The 11,141-nt window shown below is 37.4% G+C and overlaps 1 protein-coding gene across 5 annotated transcripts in view; it reads right to left on the bottom strand.

The window, feature by feature from the left end:
* Positions 1 to 2,195: 2,195 nt before the first annotated feature.
* The window catches only part of LARP1B (La ribonucleoprotein 1B), a 33,313-nt gene continuing 24,367 nt past the window's right edge, over positions 2,196 to 11,141 (bottom strand). For 2 of the 5 annotated variants that reach the window (XM_085221829.1, XM_085221831.1), the window contains exons 11-19: positions 10,772 to 11,140; positions 8,707 to 8,830; positions 8,181 to 8,383; positions 7,680 to 7,786; positions 6,979 to 7,139; positions 6,410 to 6,554; positions 4,428 to 4,537; positions 4,083 to 4,210; positions 2,196 to 3,221 (exon numbers count right to left, since the gene is read on the bottom strand). In XM_085221829.1, coding sequence (XP_085077955.1) covers positions 3,006 to 3,221; positions 4,083 to 4,210; positions 4,428 to 4,537; positions 6,410 to 6,554; positions 6,979 to 7,139; positions 7,680 to 7,786; positions 8,181 to 8,383; positions 8,707 to 8,830; positions 10,772 to 11,140 — 1,563 coding nt within the window. In that variant the 3' untranslated portion in view covers positions 2,196 to 3,005. Of the gene's footprint in view, positions 3,222 to 4,082; positions 4,211 to 4,427; positions 4,538 to 6,409; positions 6,555 to 6,978; positions 7,140 to 7,679; positions 7,787 to 8,180; positions 8,387 to 8,706; positions 8,831 to 10,771; position 11,141 lie in introns of all 5 variants that reach the window. The other 3 variants (XM_085221826.1, XM_085221830.1, XM_085221828.1) reach the window with 2 other exon arrangements.

Here is an 11,141-nt window from a genome sequence, read left to right as displayed (position 1 = left end):
ACATAAATCCCATTACTGGGTTAGAATTTGGGGGTTTGTTTGCTGCATTTCTAGTGGAGTTTGCAGAAGCTGAAGCAAAGGGCACTGCCTTTTCCCTCCAAAACTGTAGGATGAAGAAAGCAGAGAGGAAAGCTTTAAGATCACAGGCGTAGTCTAGCATAGCTGAGCGATTTCTCCGTAAAAGAACATCAGCCAAGAATTAAGTCTCTTCCTCAGTCTGGAGTTGCAAAAGGGTGCTTTGCCATCTCAGCACAGAAGGATGCCTGATTCCAGTGGACACGGAGCACAGGCTGCTGTGAGTACGAGCTGCTTTCTGCTCATTTATTTCCAACAGTCACCCAAATCCCTGCTAAGCTCCAGAAGAGTCGGTCACGCAGACAGGCTACTGCTTCTCATTGTAGGAAAATATCTGCTCTCCATAAGGAACAACAGTTTTCCTTCTTTCCCTGAAAAGCCTTTTGAGCAAGGCTGAAGGAAAACCTTAATGAATGAGCTTTTAACATAGTATAATTTTGAAGTATTTGCTGAGAAATGTCTCTACAAGAAGGCATTCTATCATTAAACACACAAGAGCTTTTAGACATGTGAAAGGTCAAAAACTTGATAAGTACTTAGCAAAAACCTGTTAGAATACAATCAGTCTTAAGACAGATGAATTGCAGGTTACCTTAAAAAGGATGTAGAAGGCAGCAGAAAGGATGCTGTACGTATATATGCCTGCTCAAAGACAAACATACGGCTCCACAACTGGAATGCCAGTTACAGAAAGGTAATTAACAACTTTGAACCTTACAGAGGAACTGCTTAACCAGTAGTCCTGGGGCTTTGTTCTGATCTTTGATGTTTGTGTTCTCATCTCAGCATGTGAACAGCAGCACTGGAGTTGTCATTCTTTCTACCACTCTGACAGGAAACCAAGGCAGGAAAGAAGGTTTGAGTCCATGAGACAACAAAGGGGACATTCCTGAAGGTAGACAGAGCTATAAAGCCAGACCTATGTCCCTTGCATCCACCAAAATAAAGTGCCACACTCTAAACAAAGCCTGTAAGAAGTAAAGCATTCTCTCCCTTTAGCTCCAGCCGCATTTTCTACTCACCTGTCATTTTTTCTTTGAAAAAAACACTCAGGCATATGAAAAGTCATCACAAAACTTGAAAAAAAGCTGGCTTGCATTTTAAGAAGGCAACCAGAGGCAAACCTACAGCCTTAGACTCCATACAAGTCTAACTTCTTCACGCTTCTGGAACAATAACAACAAAGCTTGTAATACAACATTACTGGAGGGTTTTCTGGGTTGTTTTTATAAACTTTGGCAAGATATCACAAAATTACACACCATAAGCTTAGTCTGCACATTTTCCAATGAAAAAAAGTGAAATATTTTAAATCTTTTACTTGTATATACAAATTCAATTCAAATTTACATTTGCATCATTTTCCTGGATAGCAAGAGTCATGGATCAAACACAGGGTTGAGATGTGTCACTTCAGCTTATGGAAAGGACATTGCTTAAATTTGTTTTTCCTTTACACTTAGAACAGGGCCCCTGTAAAAGGCTTTATTTTGTACTGTAACTCTTTTAGCTGCTGGGAAGGCCACTGCTCATGTACTCATTTACAATGCAGACATTCATAATTCATTGTGTTTCACAAGACAATGACTGAAAAAATAATAATGGACTTACTATGACAGCTTCTAACAGCTGATAGTAGTTTGACACTGACTTTGGATGGTCGTTCCGTTTGGACACCTTCATGGGTTAAGGCATTTGTACTAGCTGTAATTCTCAACAGAGGGCTCTTTTGTAGCTAATCGGTTAGAAAGCTGAAATTCTTCTCATTTTCCCTCGGAAGAAGGAAGTGACCCACTCAGTTTGTGCAGTGTTTTTTAAATCAAAGTAATGAAATTAAAAGAAATTGCATGATATAAACACTCTCATATTTTAGCTACAGGAATGAACGTATATTTCAATAATTTACATTCAGTGAAATTGTGCTTAGACTGTGTGAAATTATCTTATCTTAGCTAGCACAATTCAAGCAGACCTTCATTCAAATATTGTAAAATTAAGCAAAAAAAAAAAAAAATTTACAAGTTTACTTCGTTTCCTTCCAAACTAATTTTTATTCCTTGAAATACAGAGGAAAAAAATCTTAAAAAAAAAAAAGAAAAGAAAAGAAAAAAGAATGCCTCTCATGTTAGAGTGCTTTATTGTGATTCTATAATCATCATATGAGAATTCAGCTGAAGCTACTTGAATGACCTGCACCAACTGGAGATGCTAGGTGTTAATTTAAGACATTGAATCAACAGATCCATTTTCCCCTGTATTTTACTGTGGCTTTTTAAGAATCAGTATTGAAAGAAGTATCTGCAAAGCTATCCCAGTTATGTCCACTCAACTCCATACTTAATACTAACTCTGGAGACCCCGAAAAAAATAGAAACTATGTCTTTAAATAGAATCCAGCAGTGCTGTATCATATATAGCTGCACATTCTTGAGTGCACTTTCACACAAAGCATACCTTTATAGTTACAGATTCAAAAGCAAACCAATCACATAGATCTTTCTTTACATTTAAAATTATATGTATACTGTAATTTTTTTGCTTTGGTAAAATACAAACAAAGGGACAAAGAAAGCACAGTCAGTAAGATGGATATACTATACCTTTTTTTTTTTTTTTCCCCCAGAAACATGAGCTGAAATGTAAGGCATCCCCAAAGTATTTTTATGCATATACAAGGAATGCAGTTTTTTGTAAACAAAAGCTTGAGGAAAGCAATACTGAAGCCAAAGAATCTTCCCTAGGACCCTTCTGATGATCCCAAAACCAAGAGCAACTCTCCTAGGGTGTTTTGGAACTTAATCCCACGAAAAAGAATGCAGTCCTTTGTCTTCCCATACACTTTTAATCATGTACTAGACGAGCTCACCTTGGAGATCTCCAACTAAAAAGAGCGATGAAAAAGCTGATTTTCAATGGTTGTGAGTCTTAGTCTATTTTTCTGGTACATCACTTTCTATTGATTTTGTGGCAGCATTAGGATGGTCTGCTCTGGGTGCTTGCAGAGTGTTCCCACTGGTAACGTGCTCCAGCACTGCAGGCTGAGCCACAGGAAATGTTCTACAGGAACGAGCCAGATGTCTGCGATGACCCGAATCCTCACCTGCTGCAGCAAACTGCCTCCTGCCACATTCTTCACTAAAAGGAGGCTGAAAATTAACATCAGTACCTTGTTAAGAGTTGTTCTGTAAGGCCAGGTATCTGCCCTTTCCTATACTTAGGGGAGCAGAAAGGAGCATTCTGTAATTGAGCCTTTAGTTAGACATAGTAATATTAATAGTTATAATATAGATATATCACTCACCACTGATACTCTTAAACCTTCCTGGCCATTAAGCTATGAGTGTAAAAACATGACAAGTTTAGGACTTCAACATCTTGGAGCACTACAATATAGCCAGTGCCCAATATTTGCCACAATTCCCAGAAAGAAGGGGTGAAGAGCATGACAGCATTGGAGCAGTACATCACAATCCTGTTAGAACAAACACAGCAGCACTGCAGTCTGGAGTTGTGCAGCTTAAGAAATCAGCTGTCTATAAGAAGGTTACGCTGAATTTGGCGTGCAAAGGACAATGCCTGTCACAATTCATTAAGGAACTGCTAGGTGTTAATTAATTTGCCAAATTCCTGAAGAGCATAGAAGTAATCTGTCTTAGCAGATGACAAATAAACTATGTATTGAGTTGAAAAACCTTCAAAGTCCTCCTTCCTCAGCACTTCATATTAGATCAGTAAAATGTCCTTTTATGTATTTTTGCTATTTACATTATACAATAAAAAGAGAAATTCAGCACTGTTCATATATGAACCATATTTCAGCTTGAAAAATAACACCTGGAACAGAACAACACATTTTTCATTTCCATTTAACTTTTTCTAATCAGGCCTTGTAGTGACTTGATGTGATTTGTAAATTTACCTTTTCATGAACTGAAGAACTATTTTGAAACAGTTTAACTTGAAGTAACGGATATGCCAAATTACTTAAAATAGCTGTAGAAACTTACATCCACTCTGAAGTCCTCCAGTCTCCTAAATTTACTGAGGTATTCTTGCAGCTTGGGGTCAATGGCTGGTGTCTTGTGCTGAGAATATTTTAGGTAAGCCCAGAACTTTTCTAGCCCATAAAGCTGGCCTAATAACAAAAGAAGATAATTTTACCGATTTACAAAGGCTAGACTTAACTAAAAACCTAATTGTTCACCAGTATCTATATATGAAAGATAAACTAAAGGTGCTCTTAAAAACTAAACTAAAACTGAGCTTACTAAACAAGTAAGTGCCAAGGAAAGGGGATTATCTCCCAGCTAAAGTTACCCTGCTGTAAGCAGTGACTGGCCTATGATAATTACCAGCTTCATAGTCCCTCTTAGTTTCTTCTTGGAAGTCCTTGAATATGTCTCGCCTGAATTTCTTTTCTAGGCCATAGCTGTAAAATCGAAACAAGCATTCCAACCCGTACCTAGAAGAGAAGAAACAGGTATGGGAATCTTAGGAATACACTCTAATTACTCAAAAGCATCCAAGTTTTCAATCTCTCCATGCATTTATGTAAATAGCATAGTCTCATTTTTCCCTTTCCACAAAAAATGCTTCCTTATACATTCAATTTTTATTAAACAGTTCTGTTCTCTGAAACACCTTCACAAATAAGCAAAACTAGGAATATCAGTTTTGTCACACGGCTTCAATTTATGAACTGCATACTCTATGTATGCCTACAATTTCAAAACAAATGCTTTTACATTTCCAAGATGTTGAGACCCACAGCTCCCACATGAAAAATGGCCTCCAATTTTTTTGGACTCTGGTTTCCTTCCATGCCCCTCCTGTTTTCTATTAGAGGGAATAAACAACTGACACCAGTCTACCTGCCACTCCCTTATTCAACTCAATCATAAGCTTCTTAATCATCTACTCTGAGCTGAGGTAAGGTACCGACCATCATTTTACCTTACTTGGAAGCATTAAGCTTGCTGTCACACTCAACTTTTTCCTAATCCATACTAGCTGAGAAAGTGGGAAAGTCACAAAAAAAAAAAAAAAAAAAAAAAAAAAAAAAAAAAAAAAGCCCTACTGCTAGAAGTTACTACAGTTATTACTGCTTTCCTGCCAAGTTTAATGCTTTGTGGACCCACCTGAATTTTTAGCATGCGTGTGTGAAGTCTGCCTTGGGCAGCCAAGTGGAGGTCAAAATAAATTGCCCACTTGTCTAGGTAAGTGAACTGAGGCCAATGGATGTTTTAATCCAGCTCCCAGTACCAAACCAGCCATTGTGTTCCTGTATAACACTGAACTCTTACCATGCAGACACACACCTTTTATCTGAGCGCTGAGTTCAGTCACCAGATGACTACAGTATCATGCTATGAATATATGAAATTATGCAATGGTGAGAGCTCCTCAAGTCAAGCTCCATCTAGGTAATCAGTACAACTTTAAGGAACACTTAACTAGGGAAATGTTCGTGCCAGTAGCACTTACCTGGAGTATTTTTTAAATATACACAAGTTATTTTTTCAGGAAGGATCTGGATCAACTTTTCTTTATGATACCACAATATGCTACATTTGGCAAAGACATAAGGAAAGCATAAATGGGACCTCCTTCTGTCAAGCATTTATGTGCAATCCCTTAAGAGCTTTCTCAAGTTTCTCTTGGAAAATATATAGTTGGATAATCACAAAAGCATAAAGAAAGCTCTCAACAGATATACAAATGATGATTAAGACCACCTTTGCATCCTACAGACTTGACACTCTAGAGGGACAACATATCCAAACTTTGTAATTTTTATAAACTTCCTCGCTTAGCATTCAATACACTGGACTACCCTGTGTCTTTGATTTAGAGAAATATAGGCTGGGGAGGGAAAGGGAAGAGGTGTGTGGGAAGAAGAGAGGGAATATCAGAGCAAATGCGGCACTGGTAACTTTTTCTGCTATTGTAGGCAGAAATTTGAGGTCAAGAATGGATGAGAAAAATCACAGAAACTTTCCCAAGAGTAGAGCTGACTTGTCAGAGTCAACAAGTTGCATGATTTTGGAGAATTCAGGACCAACTACAGGTCAGGAAATGCCATACACTTAGCTACTTATACATACAAACACATTTTTGGTGTTAAAACAACTTGCACAGACTGCTATTTTAAAGATTTACAAAGAGACAAATCTAACAATAGAAATCTTCACTTCAGATGTACGTAAAAAAAATACATGTAAAAAAAAAATATATGAAAAAAAAAAATCACTGTAATTAAAATGACTGGTAAAGATCTCAAACTTTAAAAGTCTTTTTTTTTTTTTAATTTCAATTCCAAGAAAAAACCTCCTACCTGTAGTGTTCTTTAGCATCATCCAGAGCAAGTTGTCTAAATTCTTCATACATTTTCCTGTTGAAGTGATCTCTCAGGAAAAAGGACCAGAAACGAAAAAGTGTGTTCATTTCCTGAGACTGACCAATTCCCAACCGTTTCCTCTCTGAAAAGGAAACAAACACACAGCCCCAAATTCTTACTTCTTCAACAGACTATTTTCAAGTGCTTTTTCATTAGTAACACTGACATAAGATCTTCAAGAACTGTAATTCTGAATTTTCAAAAGATATTTTCATTAACATTATTAATTAAGTCTCAAAGTCAACTAATTATCTTCTCTCAAAGACTCAATATTTCTTTTAGCAATGAATATTAATACAGAAAAAGTTGCTGGAAAATGTCAAGGATTTTGAGGGTATTTTTTTTGTCAGGGAATTTGAAGTTAAATAGAAAGAAAGTATCATAAAATAAAAGCACCATTTTTCCCCAAGAAAAATGATGGATCAAGAACAATATGGAGAAAACTGCCATCAAGTGACAACTGGTTATTTCTTGCTAAAAAGTTAGGAAGTACAATAGTGGCTTACCCGTTAGACATCTTCGATGATACTTATGGTACACCTGTTGTGTAAAGCCATTTTCCTTTAACAGTTCATGAGAAGGATGCTGAAATTTTGGAAGAGAATTTGGAGTACAACCATAACCTCCTGCAAGTGGAGCTCCTTCTGAAGGTGAAGCATTGGAACTGCTGCAAAAGAAACATTTCTGTTCTACACACAGTCCTTTTCCACAGAACCAGCTTTCAACCTTTCAGCTGTATACAACCACTGTCAGTACAGTATGATCGCCCGACAAGCACTGTGATGTGTACTCGGATTCCCAGTCACCCCTGTTTTTGGGTGCACATCTACTTCTGTGCTATTATCTTTGAAAAGTTGTTGACGATGCTAACTAAGCATTAATATAATACACGGTATTAAATGACCGCTTAAAGGCAAACAGAGTCACTGAACACCAATGACCATCAGTACTTCAGGTAATATTAATGAGATCATATCATGGATCAGCAAAGAACAGAATGAGACTAGGCTAATTAGCTCACTTCTACATGGCTCTACTTGTAAATTCTAGATTTGTCTCTTGTCCCCATTTGCCTTTCTTCCATCACTCTCTTTTGCTTCCACTGCATGTAGAAATTCTCAATTAATCGCAGCCTATTTCTGCACTGGTGGTGAGAACTAACGATGCTACAAAAAGAAATTTTCAAAACCAACCAACCAACCCTCACCTCACAGAGGAAGTTCTTGGCCTGTGGTCTCTGGAATCCATCACCCAACCGACATGGCATTCTAAGGGAGGATTTCTACTGTGCCGCGTTTTTCTTTTTCTTGGAGCCTAAGGAAGTAAATGAAGCATTTATTTTCACAATTTGATTTCACTCACTTTTATCCTCCCAAAACAGCATGCTGCCCATTTTATATTATATCTAACCAAATATAAAGTCACAATGCTCCAGCTTCATAACCTGAAGCTTATTCTTATGTAACAAGTTTAAAACCTTTAGATGTTACACTTCTTCATCATGGACTTTAAAGAAACGTTACAGAGAAAAATCAGGAATCATTTTGTAGAAACAAAAAAGGATTAATATGACATTTTTAAAGAAAAACAATTATCAAGTACAATTGTTTCATTTTTACCTTGACATTCTTACAAATTACTTCACACGCAATAATTTTATAGGCTTTCCATAGATTTTAAAAGATATTAAGCCTTTCTTTCCATTTACCTTCACATCAATGCACTGTGCTTCTTTAACAACGGGGTAGAACCTGGGTGTTTTGTTGGGATCCTGTAGCCTTGGGGTGCGAGGTGTTCGTGGGGTGAAACCAGGGTGAACTCGGGGAGATTCTGGAACCACAGTTGGCAGTGACCGAGCCACTGTTGCTGCTGGAAGTGCTTCAGTACTGAACAAATTACAAACTGGTTCCTCTGCTAAATCAGCAAAAAGGAAAGAGATACTTTATTTCAAAAGAAAACTGAGCTTTGAAATCTTAAGCTCCTCCAAATACCTAATATCTTAAAGACAAGATTCACTTCAAGTGAACTACATCATCCCCAAAAGGATAACTGAAATAATAAAAAGCACTTGGTGCAGAAGCAGTACTGACTGACTGCTCAAAGCGATGAAATAAACATTTCTTTGCAAAGAAAAATTATCTCAAAATATAAAACATTACACAAGCAGAAAAAGTTAAAATACGTGCTTCATTATAGAGATTCTAAAATAGAAATACCTGTGTTACATTTCTTACCTATCTGTAACTCTGAAGAACCCAGAGGAATTTCTTGGGATCGACTGGCAATCAGTTCTGGTGCAAGATTATCGAATTCTTCCTTACAAACGAGAGTTAGCTTTCTGAAGTTCTCAACTTCTTGCTGAATTAGAGAAAAGAAAAAGTGTAAACACAAACCACAACAGCCATCATCTTGAGGAAAGGCTGAATGTCCTAAGAGATAATCAGGAACCTAGAATTCACACACAGCTAAACTCACACAAGCCAGTACAGATCTGGTTAAATTTAAATGGGAGTTCCTAGCTGACATGAATAACAGAACTGACACTGTGCTTTCTGCAAGAAACAGTTAGGCCACCACATGGGCACATAGAGGCCAATGGGGCCATGCTCAGGATTTTTTAACAGGGTAAGAAACAGAAACAACTGAGATCCTATCTCTTGCCAAAACCAAAGCAGTCTGCCTTCTGCAGTAAGTCTGACAAGAAAAGCAACTTAGGGGGTCAGGAGATGACCTGCTCCTTTCCTCAGGCTACATATAAAGAAATGCCAGTGTTGTAAATGAAACGGCAGCACCTCAAAGCCCTCATGCTCCTACTCAACTGAAGGTAGTGTGGCATGCATGCATGGAATATAAGAAAAAAACCTCACTTAGGTTATGGCCAAGAACATGACAACAAAGAGAAAATATTTTCTCTTCCTGTGTGCCATTTCTGACTGTCTTGTTCCAATCTGTTGATTTTCTTGGACCACTTTCTTCATAATAAAAATTCCATATTATGAATCCCACCTTAATTTCCTGCTTTTATTCTCAACATTCATTTATAACTCTGTCAACTCCCTTTTGTACCCACATGCTTCATTCCCTTAAGTTATTTTCACCCTTTTTCTCCTTCCCATATAACACACATTTGTCCTTACCAACAGGCAAAGCTTCTTCATCTCATTATTTTAGTCTTTGGGTAACGTTATTTCTATGTGCACAGTATCTGCTATTGATAAAGCAGCACTGTGTACAGATAAGCCACTCACTGGGCTTGCTTTCCTAAAAAGTGGATTCTTTATGAACTAAAATCAGTAACTGATAGGACAGTGGTGTTCCCAGTTGACTTCAAGCTATAGAGTGCTGGAGTTCAACACATCTGTAATTTTATAGCTATTTACTGTATAAAAATAAATTAGTAGAAAAAAACCCACAAAACTAACAAGCTCCTTCTGAAGTTCTGAAAGCCTAAATGACAGGGGCCTCAAATACAAGCTAGGAAATAAAAGGGTTGCTATAATAAAGCAAGGTGTGCAAACCCAACTGCAATTTGCTCACAGAGCTGCACATTCTTACAAGCTGAAGTATAAAGAAACCTCTAAATAAACTACTTAAAAATGACTATAATGTCCTCCTCTCTATCTTACATAAAAATTATGTCCTTATATTGCCTCTATACTAGGGGTTTGAAAGTGCTCTTTATGAAACAAGCTATGTATTGAACAAGAAAACGTTGGAAAAGTTGAACCATCTCCAAAACATTAAAAATTGTTCTACAAAATATCCATTCTGTGCTTTTGGTCAAATCTCTGACATGAGAAAATTTTGCTTTCAACTGTCTACATCATCATGAAAATAAACATTATTTACATTTCTATTGAATTCAACTATCAACTTTATTTCAAAAATGTCTATTGAATCATAGAATGGCCTGGGTTGAAAAGGACCACAATGATCACCCCATTTTCAACCCCCCTACTATGTGCAGGGTCACCAACCATCAGTCCAGGCTGCCCAGAGCCAGCCTGGCCTTAAATGCCTCCAGGGATGGGGCATCCACAGCTTCTCTGGGCAATGTGTTCCAGTGTGTCACCACCCTGTGTGTGAAAAAATTCCTCCTAATATCTAACCTAAACCTCCTCTGTCTTAGTTTAAAATCATTCCCCCTTATCCTATCACTATCCACACTTGTAAACAGTCATTCCCCCTCCTGTTCATAAGCTCCCTTCAAATACTGAAAGGCCAATAGTTTAGTTGTGTAGCAGACAGCCAAAATAGTTTTTTTAAGGTTAAAAAAAAAAAGAAAGAAAGAAGAGTTACCATTACTGTAGTGTCATTTTCACTCTGCACTGTCCACAAATCCTGTTCATAATAGTATAAGCCATCATTAATAACTTTAGCAAGTTCTGATGTTATTTTTCCATGACACACATGGTTGCCAGCACGACCTTCATCAGGATGTTTTCTCATATATGGTGGTGTCTGTGTTACTATCAAAATCTTGTTTACGTCCTGATCATCAATTTCATAATCTGAACTGCTATCTGACCAATCAGTGAATTTATTCTTATGACCCTGAATTTGTTCCATCTCTTCATCAAACAAAAAGTCAAGTTCTTCTTGTTCTTGTTCCTCTGGAGGTGGGGGTGGCTGTTGGCCTGATACTTGATCAGGCATAGGAACGCATTCC

Source organism: Meleagris gallopavo, chromosome 4, assembly GCF_905368555.1.
Source record: "Meleagris gallopavo chromosome 4, MGAL_WU_HG_1.1, whole genome shotgun sequence".
NCBI classification, from domain to species: Eukaryota; Metazoa; Chordata; class Aves; order Galliformes; family Phasianidae; genus Meleagris; species Meleagris gallopavo.
Note: the sequence above shows the minus strand (reverse complement) of the source record. Positions and strands in the feature narration are given on the sequence as shown.